The sequence below is a fragment of the Petaurus breviceps genome, unplaced genomic scaffold (genome assembly GCF_028583685.1).
Source record: "Petaurus breviceps papuanus isolate PSGF00001 unplaced genomic scaffold, PetGlider_PUasm1.0 91041, whole genome shotgun sequence".
Taxonomy (NCBI): domain Eukaryota; kingdom Metazoa; phylum Chordata; class Mammalia; order Diprotodontia; family Petauridae; genus Petaurus; species Petaurus breviceps.
This window is the reverse complement of record NW_027187400.1, coordinates 36,587,571-36,600,259: the sequence shown is the minus strand read 5'-3', so window position 1 is coordinate 36,600,259 and position 12,689 is coordinate 36,587,571. Positions and strand designations below refer to the sequence as shown.

The window sequence follows — 12,689 nt, the reverse complement described above, 5'->3', positions numbered from 1 at the left end:
TTCCTCCCTCCCTCCCTCCCTTCCTTCCTTCCATCCTTCTTCCCTTCCTTCCTTTATTCCTTGCTTCTTTCCTCCCTCCCTCCCTCCCTCCCTCCCTTCCTTCCTCCCTTTCTTCCTCCCTTCCTTCCTTCCTTCCTTCCTTCCTTCCTTCCTTCCTTCTTTGCTTCTTTCCTTCCTTCCCTCCCTCCCTTTTTCCCTTCATTCCTTCTAGCTTTCCAACTTGATGATTCTGACTCTATAATTTCTAAGGCAGCAAGTCAGACAATTAATACTAGTCTTACCTTCAAGTATAAAAAAAAGGTTCCTCCTCTATTATTTATAGAAAGATTAGGTCTCCTAACTCTGAAACCCACTGTTTTTTTTCCCCATAGTACTTTGATGTTCGGTCATTTCATCTGTCTGAATCTTCATAAGCCCCATTGTGGTTTTCTTGGCCAAGATACTGGAGCAATTTGTCGTTTCCTCCTCCAGCTTATTTTGCAGGTGAGGAAACCGAGGCAAACAGGGCTCAGGGTTACACAGCTAGGAACTGTCTGAGGCTAGATTTGAACGCAGGTCCTCCTGATTCTAGGTCTGATACTCTATTCACTGTGCTACCTAGCTTCCCTTTTTCATAGTACATCCCCTAGTTAATACTTTATGATATACCTCCTAAGGGAGAATTGATGAACTCTCAAAGTAGATTAAGACATATATTTTCTTTCGGACACAGACAACGAGATAATTTGCTTTGTTTGACTATATACATTTGTAACAGAGATTTTTTTTTTCTTTTTTTTCTTGGTGGAGGGGAGAGGAGGTGGGAGGGAGAGAAAGCAGACTTTTATTGACTAAAAACCTTTTAATTGAATTTTTAAAAAGCAAACACGAAAGTACAAAATGCACAAAAAAGGAGTTAACCTACCTTAACATACTCAAGATGTATATACATATAATTATGAAAAACTTTTTGAAGAAATACATTGGAAAGATATTCACTTTTCTGATCTGAACTGAGTTGATACAATAGAAATGAAAACATTGCCTTAACATATTACTAGCAGCAGATCCTGTAGAACACCTGACTTTCCTGCCCAGCATTCTATCTGCGGTGAAAGATGCCAAAGATGCACAGAACACATTTGCATGGTGCTGAGCAGGTGTGTTCTGGGGCCTGCTCTTGGGCTGTTGTATTTGGGCGGGGGGGGCAGATTCTGATCCAGGTGGTGTTCCCCCTCTCCCCTCTCCCTGCCTTGCGGTCCACCCCCACCCCTCACTCTGGGAGCCCTCCCCTCCGGCTTCCTTGCAGGCCCCACTGATAATGGCCAGAGGCTCTGACTGGAAGAGAATTCATCGTGCTGTTAGCATTTTAACTATGTTTCATGTTGCGGTTTTTTCTACCTCTCTCACTGTTCTTAAACATTTTGCTCTAATAAAATAGTCCAGTGAAAAGCAGGAGGCCATTCAAGAACACGGAGAGGAAGCTAATTCATAGTAAAAATGCTACAGGACAAGTCAAACTAGTTTGTACTCGGGTCTGCACAGCCTCACCATCCAACTGTGATCCAAGCTGCTTACTCCCAGCATTATTCTCTCCTCCATGTGCTGGCCAGACTGCAGATAGGCAGGTCACATCTCATTTGGACAGAGATTTGAACCTGAGCTGTACCAGCTCCCATTTTAAAGTGAAATTAGCAAACTGCTCTTCCAAAAAAGAATTGAGAATTGCTTTTCCCATTCCATTAATGCTCTCCATCTAATTTAATTCTGGAATAGTCTCTTCTCCCCCACTCCCCTGAATGCCCACTTAATCTAACAACTACTGGCATGGGCTCTAACCCTACGCCCATCAGGCTAATTTGGAACAGGGTCCACAGAAATGTGACCACAACCAATAAGCCATATTAATCGAGGGAGGGACAACCAAAGCAAACCACCGCATCTATTTAATAAATGAAAAACAAAATAAACGACATACTTGCTGGATAGCCATTGATCCAGAGGCCCTCATAGATGATGCCAGAACAATGAATCATGAGGCCTTGGCCATTGAATACACCATTGCGCCACTGTCCCTGCAAATGAAATGACATGTTGATTTCAAATTTGGGTCCCAGAACAGGAAACTTTAAGAAGAATGTGATTTTTTTCTTTTTTTTCTTAAGAACTCTCAATAGCTGAGTGGGTGGTCTGTGGAGCATAGAAGCGACTGAAAAAATACAGTGCAAATACTTTTCAGTGAAAAGTTGAATGGGTGAGTAGGAAACATTCAGAGATTATGGACCATTCAATACTATTCTCCTAGAATAAAAGGTTTTATGGAAAAAACCAAATTTCCTTAAGTATTGTTCGAAATCCTTTTACTGAGGCTAAGAAATTATATTTTATCAGAATGCAATCAATTTTGTTTAGTTAAATAGGGTTTCCCTTTTGAATCTCAAAGGCGCCAATAAGTATGTGGAAAACGCTACGGTATATAAAATGTAATCAAAACATGTTACAAATGGTGTACTGTTGAGTACGAAAGAATTCTTTTATTACAAAGTCATTCCATTTGTGCCGAATATCATAAAAGAGACAAAAACTCTGCACCGACAGTACTGAGTGTTAGGATTAAGGCTAAATAATTACTCTGTTACACTATTCATTTATAAATAAAAAGCCCAATTAAAAAACACAGTTTGAACAAATGGAGCAATGCGTCTGTCCTCTGTAACTATGTCTCCCATAACGAGCTTGGCTTTCAGAAACAGTACTCAAAAATAAAGGAGAAAAACCAATAGGAAAAAAAGTAGGAAATTATTTCCATGAAACTTTTCAAATACATAACATTCAGTAGCATTTTACTAGGAGAAAGAATTTAACTAAAAAGTTTTCAATTTAATTTTAATCCTTTTCTTGAAGGGTTTGTCATTTCGTGAATGATAGTTATCATGGATTATTATGCAACCGTGTCTTCTGCTGAGTTCCAAGAACGGAGGCAGAGACCATTCTGAGATGCCTGATTTTCATTCTTTTCATTTTAAACTCTGTCTTTTGGGGGATTTCAGTTCTTCAGAAACCACAATTCTGAAGCCATGACTTGTGACCTTCACCATCACTTGAAGAATATGAGTTTTAAAAAGATGAGTCTTTGTTTCAGGGAAAAGTGTGGGGTCATCAAGAACACCATGCAATTGCTCAGTCAACTCTGCATCAGTGCAATATCTCATCAAGGATCTAGGTATTAATGGACCCCCTCTGTGGGTTTTCTATCCCACTTCCCTGACAAAAGGCATTCAGAATTCATTTGGTTTTTCCAGTGTGGGTAGTGAGGCCTCTCGAGCAATGATGATGGATCTCATTTGGGTGTCTCTGCGACGTTCTAGATGAAATTGGCATCATCCACAAAGGGGAGCACCTGGAGTTCTTTACCCTTTGAGGAAATCTCACTTCTGCATGGACTCTGTCCTTTGGAAGAATGCCCCATGATGATGGGGCATAGTCTTTGGCAAGAATTAAAAGTTGAGGATGATGCAAAAGGTGACAGAGAGAAAGGCATCGGGCCAACCAGAGAAGGCTATCCCAATCAAGAACTGTACCAGAAAAGCAGTACAAATGTGTCATCCAAGAGATGCACAAACGTGAAAGAAGACAGGCCAGCCATGGGCTTAGAGCAAGGGTTGGCAAGTGTGCACACAAGGTAAGGGAACTGGAGGAAGGCCTGGATACAATGGGGCAAGCCCCTGTGAGGGATTTTTAGAAGAGTAAGGCCAAGACCCAAGATGGGAACACATGCATGGGTTGTGAGTTCTGCATCCCCATCAGCGGGACTGTGGACCCACCAAGGGATCTAAATAACTTTTCAAATACCTCACCAATTGATGTGCTAAAAGCATTTCTGCCCAGAGCACAGGACCAGGAGCTATGGGCATAAGTTGCAGAGGCCGATTTAGGCTTGATTCCAGAAAAAATTTCCTATGAGAGGCGTTCCCAAGTGGAACGGTCTGTCTTGGATCCTGGGGTCCCTGGGCTCCTTCTTCATTAGAGGAGGTCTTCTGTCAGAAGCTGGCTTAATCGCCTCTTGGGCAGGTTTTTTATGACAGTCTTGCTCAGTTACAGGTTGGACTGGATGGCTCTGAGAGTGCCTTCCAACTTGGAGAATCTGTGAGCCTTTTAACTGTATTCCCAAACGATTTTTCTTGTATTGATTTCTCAGTCTGCCATGCAATAAAACTAACAAAACTTCACTGTGCCACCCCTTCCCTCCCACCTCCTCTATCCTCAAATGCCATGTTTCAGAACACTTTTTTTTTCAAGTGGACATTTTAAATTCTCTGTGGTTTCATGGATAGAATTTACCTTGTTAAATCCTAAACTTGCAAATCTACCCTGCTCTAGGACTTTGTCTGTAAAGCAAACTAAAATGGGGAAAGACCATGATACAGATTAGGCAGAATTTCCATTCTGTTCTGTCTTTCTTTGTAGTGTCTATCAATCACTGCTCCTGCTGCTCTCTGGGGCCAAGCAGAGTATATCTGTCACAAGACAGCCCGTCAGATACCTGAAAACACTTGTCATGTCCCCCCTAATTAGGAGTCCTCTCTTCTCCAGGCTAAACATTCCAAGTTCTTTCAGTCAATCCTTATCTGCCATGATCTCCAGCCCTTCTCACTACCTTTGTTGCCTCCCTCTGGAGTCCCCACAGTTTATCAATAGGGATAGTGCTATCAATGTACATTGGTGCCTTCTCTGTAATTTAGAGTCTTAGAGTTTCCTGGGCCATTGAAAGGCTGGATTACTTGTGTAGAGTCCTCAAGTCCTTATGTGTCAGAGGTGAGACTTGAACTAGGGTCTTCCCAGCACCAGGCCAGCCTCTCTCTGGTTCACGAATGACCCACTGAATCCAAGGTGCCCAGAACTGAACAGGACAGAGGATGGAGGAACTGTCACCTCCTTGCTCCTAGAACTATTCCTTAGCCTATTAATGTAGCCTTAGATCTCTGAGTGGGCAGCCAGATGGCACAGTGTATAGAGTCCTGAGCCTGGAGTCAGGAAGACTCATCTTCCTGAATTGAAATCTGGCCTCAAGACACTCACGAGCTGGGTGAGGGTGACCCTGGGCAAGTCACTTCTTCCTTTCAGCCTCAGTTTCCTCATCTGTCAAATCAACTGGAGAAGGAAATGGCTAACCACTCTATTATCTTTGTCAAGAAAACCCCAAATGGGGTCACAGAGAGTCAGACACAACTGAAGATGAGTGAACAAGAAGAAAAAGATCTAGGGGTGAGTTGGAGTCAGCTTGAAGGGCTCAAGAGAGACGATTATGAAATTTTCAGAGTGAGCATTTACACCTCATAAATCTATAGAAGCTTCAAATAAGGGCTTGATTTATTGTTTTCTCAATTTTCTAGACTTTGGAAAGTGAGAGAGGAAATGCTGATAAAGCAGATTAAACTGAAAAGTGGCCGGTGGGCACTCACCAACACACTGTGTAGATCCCATTAGCTCTGGGGTGCAGCCACATCACTCAGCTGCCTCTTACTGAGTCTGCATTCCACTAAAGCCCAGATCTTTAGTTTTTAAACTTCTTACTCTCTAACCATCACTTCCTACTCTGGAGCTGCAAAGTGGCTTGCTAAACCCAAGTGCAAAACTTGATCTTCACCCCCCTGTTGTTTCTCTTTGGGGATCCCTGGGGGATGTTCCAGTCTGGTGAGAAGATTGGATCCCGTCATCCAGTCCTGATCCCTCCCAACTTTGTGTCACCTAAAAACTTAAGTCAGTCTGAGGACTGAGCCTTGCTCCAAATGGAGGCGAGGAGGGAGTTGATTCCAGCTACTGGAGAAACGTGGACAAGAGTGTAAATCTGGGGAGCAGCAGGAGCACCTGGAACATAGAGTGTGGGACACAGGAGAAAAAAAGGCAGATGTGCCTTCTATGCATGAAAGGCTTATTTCTTCTACGGAATTACCAGACTGCTCTCAGGGAAGTATTTGGATGACTATATTTCTCAACCCTCTAATTTGCCTGTGTGTGAAATGTGTATTCTTCCTCAAATTTTAATCTTTCAAATAAAGTCAAAATTATCTTTTTTTTTTTTTGCTTTTTGAAGGGGAGAAGGTAGGGCAGTCAGGGTTAAGTGACTTGCCCAAGGTCACATGGCTAGTAAGTGCTAAGTGTCTGAGGCTGGATTTGAACTCAGGTCCTCCTGACTCCAGGGCTGGTGCTCTCTATTCACTTCACCACCTAGTCTCTCTTGAAAAAAAAAATGCATCGATTATTTCTTCTCAAAATGCCAGTATAAGGCCTAAACACAACTCTCTGAATATCAGAGGTCACTGAATCCAACCTGTATGTGAACAGAAATCCTTTCAACAACATCATGACAATCAGGCTTGACTCATAACCTCACAACAGAAACCTGAAATGCTGCTACTCATAGTTGCTTGCTCAAAATTGTTATGGAACTCGATAATATATGATAAACATTTATTCATTGCCTGTTGCATGCAACATGGCACAATGGACAAAGTGCTAGACTTGAAGTCAAGGAGCCTTTGTTACCACAAAACCTGCTGCTGTAATTATTTGGGGGCATGACTCATGTCCTCAGACACTTCTTAGTTGTGTGACCCTGGACAAGTCAATTAATTTATTTGGACTTCTGTTTCCTTATGTGCTGACAATGTTCAACAAGCATTTATTAAGTGCCTACTGTATGCAAGTCACAGTGTTTGTTGCTACAGACACAGGGATAAAACAAAAATAGTCCCTGTCTAAAAGGAGCTTATATTCTATTAATCAGGATGCCTTGAAGTCCCATAAAAGATACCAAGCCAAAGTCTTCATATAAAACATCCTGCTACTCAGTGGCCACAGCAGCCACATACCCTGTCTTTTCTCCAGGCTAAACATCCCATCTGTTCTTGTTATGGTTCAGCCATTAGAGCCTTACACCTCACCCTTCTTGTCCTACAATGAATAGCTATCAATTTGTCAATTCACTTCTTAAAGAGTGGTTGTTGATAGAATTGTAATCAATGCTCCAATCACTAATAAGAGAAATGCAAATCACAGCAATCCTAAGGTTTCCCCTCACAGGGCCACCAATAGCCAAAGATAATTAAAGATGGGAATAGTCAATGTTAGAAGGCGTGTAGAAACACAGGCATGCTAACGTTCTGCTGGTATAAGTACTGCAGAAAGCAGTGCAGAATTATGGAAATGAAGTGGCTAAAATTCCCCCACCCTTTGACCCAGAGAATCTGCTGCTAGGCGTATATCCCAAAGAGGTTAGTGACAAAGAGTCATGCCCCCAAATAATTACAGCAGCAGGTTTTGTGGTAACAAAGGCTCCTGTGCAGGGATACTAAGAAAAATCCTCTTTTTTTCCCAATGAACATAAAGGATGATAACCTGTATCCCACACAGAGAGGAGGGTATCCCAGAAATGACAGAGCCATGATTCAAAATCATCGAGATAACTGGAAAATCAGTGCCCAGATTTACAAAATGAAACTGAACATGGAGAATATAGTTCAACACTTGGGTTTAAAAAAAATAGTTTTCCAAGTACACAAGAGTAGAGACAAAGCCAAGCAGAGCTTGTGTGTTCTCTCAAATGGAAATGATAAGTAAGATATTAACATAGGCCCATTGATACTTTCTGTGACATGGGGAGCCTGTCATTCGGGCATGATCAGGTGAGAGAATGGTTATGCCCCTCAAAAAAAGCCCCAGTTTAGCCCTGATTTTACAGGGTGGGATGCTGGAAAATGGAGTTAAGAACACCTTCTCTAGGAAGTGGGAAACATTTAAGATTGAGGTCACAAAAGAAATGCCTTTGACAGTCTACTTTGCCTTAATAAGAAAATAATTAACCCCAACGAGTAAGAATAATTGTCAGTTGAAACTCCTAAGACACAGGATGCATTCACCAATCAAACAGGCAGCTGTTTTATATCAAAGCTGAAACATTAACATGAAAAACTCCAGAAACACTGATAACCCATGGCAGTCTTGTGTTCTGTCTCTGAAATGACAATGTCATTGTAATTAATAAAAGTCATAATGCTCTTGCTTTAAAAAATTTTTCCCTATTCTATATTTACAGATGAAGTATGAAGACTATAGATACTAATATAGTTTTCATACAGAAATAAAGAAAATGATGAACCAAGATGTGGGGTTGGATAGTGAGGGTGGGAAACAATATATGAACATGTATAATATAGAAGTAAGATAATGAATAGAATGCAAGAAAGTTAATTAACCATACAAAACCTCGAAATAAGTAATAGTGATGCAAATTAATTCTCTATTAATCTGTGAAAAAATTGTGAGTAAACATGTAATATTAATCAACTTAATTTAAAGGTAATACATTCCTTTTAGAATCTTCTAAACTACTTTATGCCTTTTTCAACAGCGAGCAGAATAATCAAGGTTTGATATCTAACAGGCTACTCAATGATTAAAATTAATAATATTTACCATTGTTATTAATGATGTGGCAATCATTTAATATAGCAATTCCGGGAATACATTAATATATAAATAGATATCTGGGATAGTCAGATATTCATGGGCACAATACTGAGATTAATCAGTATAAATATATTCAAATGAGCAATGCAACTAATCAAATAGTGTAGAATCTTTTCTAATTAATGTTATAAATCATACATTTTAAAATTCCATCCTTTCTCCGTTAATTGACATGCACCCAAAGAATGAACAAATATGTATTAATAAGGAGGCTGGCAGCCCACATCCTGTCTCTGGGCCATTTATCACCAGATGTAATAATACGTGGGCTGTGGCAGCATGTGGCAATACAGTTTAAGAATTCTGGGCCACACACTCCTGTTCCATGTGATTGGCTTGGCTAGCCGTTTCACCTCCTTTCATAATGGAGAGTGCCTATGCTGTATCCGTGGGATAATATTCCAGCACGGTCTAATCAAGGTCATTTTGTGAAAGTGGAGATGAAAGCTGAGAATGAGATTAAGTGGGAGAGTGGCACTGAGGGGTTGTGGAGGGCCTAGACTTGGGTTCCAGGTACCCCCTCCCAATTCTGCCAAGGATGTAGGATTTGGAGCAATCTGCTCTCCCCTGCTGGGCCTCAATTTCTACTTCTGTGAAATGAGGGGATCGGGTTACAAGATCTCTAAGGGCCATTCCATTTCTGACATTCAGTGACACTCTAGGACCAAAACGGGCATCCATCTTGACACACATTGGTCAGATGAGCCAAAACTAAGATTAGAAACAATTTAGGACTAAAAAGATTTACTTGGAAAATAAAAGGAAGCAAGGAAAAAATAGGAAACACCCCCTACCCAAGACTGCATCTATACACACACATTCAAAAGAAGACTGGGTGATTGGGATGGGGTGGGGTGGGGTGGGGACAACCACCACTTTTAGCCAGGGATCAGCTGTTTTGAAGAGTCCCTTAGTAACCTGTTACTTGTTGGAGGTGGGAGTGGAGGAGACTTAATTTAAACCAGCATGTGTGAATCATACAGCCAGAGAACCTGGTGGATGCTTTCATCATGAATTGTCTAAAGACAGCCGGGGCATCTCGGGTCTCTTCACCTCCCCAGAGCCGAGCGTAGTGTCCCACATGTGGCAAACCCTCAGGACGTGTGTGCTGGTGCATGATGCAGTTCAGATGGGAGGGACCAACTGTGGGACCCCGGCTGGCCACGTCTGAGACCTAACTCTTCCTTCGTCTCTTGGGTCCACTGGAAGGACCCTGGCTCTAGAACTGAGAGAGACTTCAGATGTCATCAAGCCCAAACCTGAGGCTCACCACAGTCAAATCTGAAAAATAAATGACTTGCCTAAGGTCACACAGGTACTTAAGTATTAGAGCTAGGATTTGAACCCAGGTCCTCCAATTATAGAGTCTCTTCCCATATGATATAAATGATGAATGAATAGGATACAAAATACCAGTTAAGGTCTTTTTGAGAATAACAAATGAGGGTATGTTGAGTGTTTTGAAAACCTTAAAACACTACAGAAATGTGAATTGCTATAATTACTCGTCATCGTCTGGACAGAAACAAGCAAAGATTAAGGGTGGGCTCAATATGTCCCCAGTGAGGGACAAAATGTGCTCTGCTATGTTCTAAAATGACTTCAGTCCCATTAGAACTATGTACTGGCTAACTTTTACCATTCCTAATTTTTGCTGACTAAACAGTTAAGTGGCACCATAGTGCACAGAGTGCTGGGTCTGGAGTCAGAAAGAAATATCCTCATGAGTTCAAGTCTGGCCTTATACACCTACTAGCTGTGTGACCCTGGGCAAGTCACTTGACGCTGTTTACCTCAGTTTCCTCATCTGTAAAAGGAACTGGAAAAGGAAATGGCAAACTATTCCAGTATCTCCACCAAGAAAACCTGAAATGGGGTCATAAAGAGTTGGACACGACTGAAAAATGACCAAACAACAAAATTTCTGCTGAGCTTTGATTAAGCTTTGAAATATTTCACCTCTTTATGCCTTGAAATACCAGTTAAGATTACAAGAATGGCCAAAGTCAGCTATATCATAGCTTCATTTTTAACACAGGGGACACATATGTGTAATATGTAAATGTTATCATGTATTACATATATATAGTATGTATATGTACATATATAATGAAAGAAGATAACATTTTCCTCTCAAGTAACAAATAGTCTAACCTATGAAGAGTTGTTGAATTACACAATAATTGCTACAGAAAATCTGGTTGTCATTTACAAAGGACCAGTCTTATGTTGAATAACACCTTCATTTGATAATTTGTTTGGACAAAAATAAAAATGTTCTGTTTTAATCTGGAAATCCTTTTATTCTTAATGCTAATTTCTTTTAGAATTTTGTTAGGGGCTACCATGCAGAGAGATATCTGAGTATGAATGAGGGAAAGTGTTTTAAATAAATTGCAAGAAACAAGTACTTAACTTTTTTTTCCTTCTTTCAGGAAGCAATTTCCAGTGAATTGATGATATTTCCCTTTCCAAGTGAGAAGCTTTTATGCTTTTATTGGAATTAATTTTGGTTACTTCAATCTCATCTAGTCTTCAACTGATATAATATTTTCGGGATTCCTAGTGAATGTAAACACCTCAATTATTAGATTTCAATCTGCCATTTATATTGATGAATTGCTTTCCAGTAGACTTACACTGACTCAGTTGTTCCCATAATGCCTGTGAAGTAGCATTTTAAAGGAAATCTGTAGTGTGTTTTGCTGACTACACAGAGAAGTGCTGGTTCCTTTTGCAAAGTTCCTGGGGAGGAACCAAGACAACTACGAGTCCTGGGTTTTTTTGTTTTGTTTTTTTGTATGACTGAAAAAAAAAAAAAAGGTTGGGCTGGTCATGTAGCCGGAGGAAGGGATGCCCAGGGGACAGGCTGGATACTAGATCTGGAGGCAGGCCCCTTCCGATACCCAACTGCCTGTCCCACCTGGGGGGTTCACAGGAAGCCACCAATTGGAGATGTCCAGGAGGAAGGGAATGGGTGGTACTCTGCATCACTGAAAGGAGTGCCCTCCACAGGGAAGTCCACTGAGGTATATCCCAGGGGTGCTTGGGAGATCACTAATAAGTGTAAAGGAATTGCCAGCTCTCTTTGTACATCCATTGCCCGCTCTCTATTGGGGAAATTCTTTGGTCTTAAATTGTTTGAGATGCTTCAAAGAGACATGCTATCCATTGGGAAAACTTTAGGAAAACCCTGCACACCAGCCTGCAAATGAATAAAGCAGGTAATTGGAGAGTCGTTCTTCCCAAAGCACCAAGGGCTCTCGGACAAAAAAGATTCATTCACCAACGTTTTTGCTATAAATAGTGAGCTCCCTCGGAGAATTTAAAATACATGAGTCTTCAACTGAGATGATATTTTCAGCCCTGCTTGGTAAACATAAACAAGTCAGTTTATAGTTGCAGAATCAGAGAATTTAGAGATGGAAGGGCTGTTAAGCTCATCTAAGCCAATATCTAAAATTGGTCCATTTTATGGGTGAGGAAACTGGAGATTGGGTTTGTCCAGGGCTGCACAGCCAGTTAGCACAGATGAGTCGAGAACCCCGACCTCACACTCCCCTTCACCCTGTCTTTACTACTTCTAAAAGGCCTTGGGACAGTTTACAAATTAACAAAGCATATTTACAAAATCTGACTCACACACAGCTTTCCAAGCCCATACCGATGTCATGAAACAAGAGAGCATTATCATTCATGTACCAATATATTGTGATATGTATCGGTATCAATAGCCCGCATTTTCTTTCCAAATCATCTCCCTTCAGACCCCCAAACCCTTTCTATTTAATAGAGAGATCCTTAAAATACTTTTCTTTATCTAACTTGAGATTCATCATGGAAACCTGTCAAATGTTAAAGGTGGGCCATCTGAAGAATATCTATCTGTGTACTACACCACTCTATCTACCTGGAGAATTCATATCTATGAAATCAAGTTTTAAAGTTATAGGACATTCCAATATTCTACCAAATAAAACAGCCTTGCAAATAAGTACAACTACTTTACAAGCCTACAAAACCTTTAAGCTAGCACATCTTCTCCTGTGGCTGAGAAGCTATCCCTAGAATACAAATAAAATGTCAAAATACAAAAAAAAAAAGGAAGGAAGGAAGAAAGAAATAAGGAAGGAAGGAAGGAAGGAAGGAAGGAAGGAAGGAAGGAAGGAAGGAAGGAAGGA

At 40.9% G+C, this 12,689-nt stretch overlaps 1 protein-coding gene across 1 annotated transcript in view; it reads right to left on the bottom strand.

The window, feature by feature from the left end:
• Positions 1 to 12,689, bottom strand: part of MORN1 (MORN repeat containing 1) — a 49,856-nt gene that overhangs the window by 12,531 nt on the left and 24,636 nt on the right. Inside the window, exon 7 of the mRNA XM_069078368.1 lies at positions 1,958 to 2,054. Within this exon, the coding sequence (XP_068934469.1) occupies positions 1,958 to 2,054 (97 nt within the window). The remainder of the gene's footprint in view (positions 1 to 1,957; positions 2,055 to 12,689) is intronic.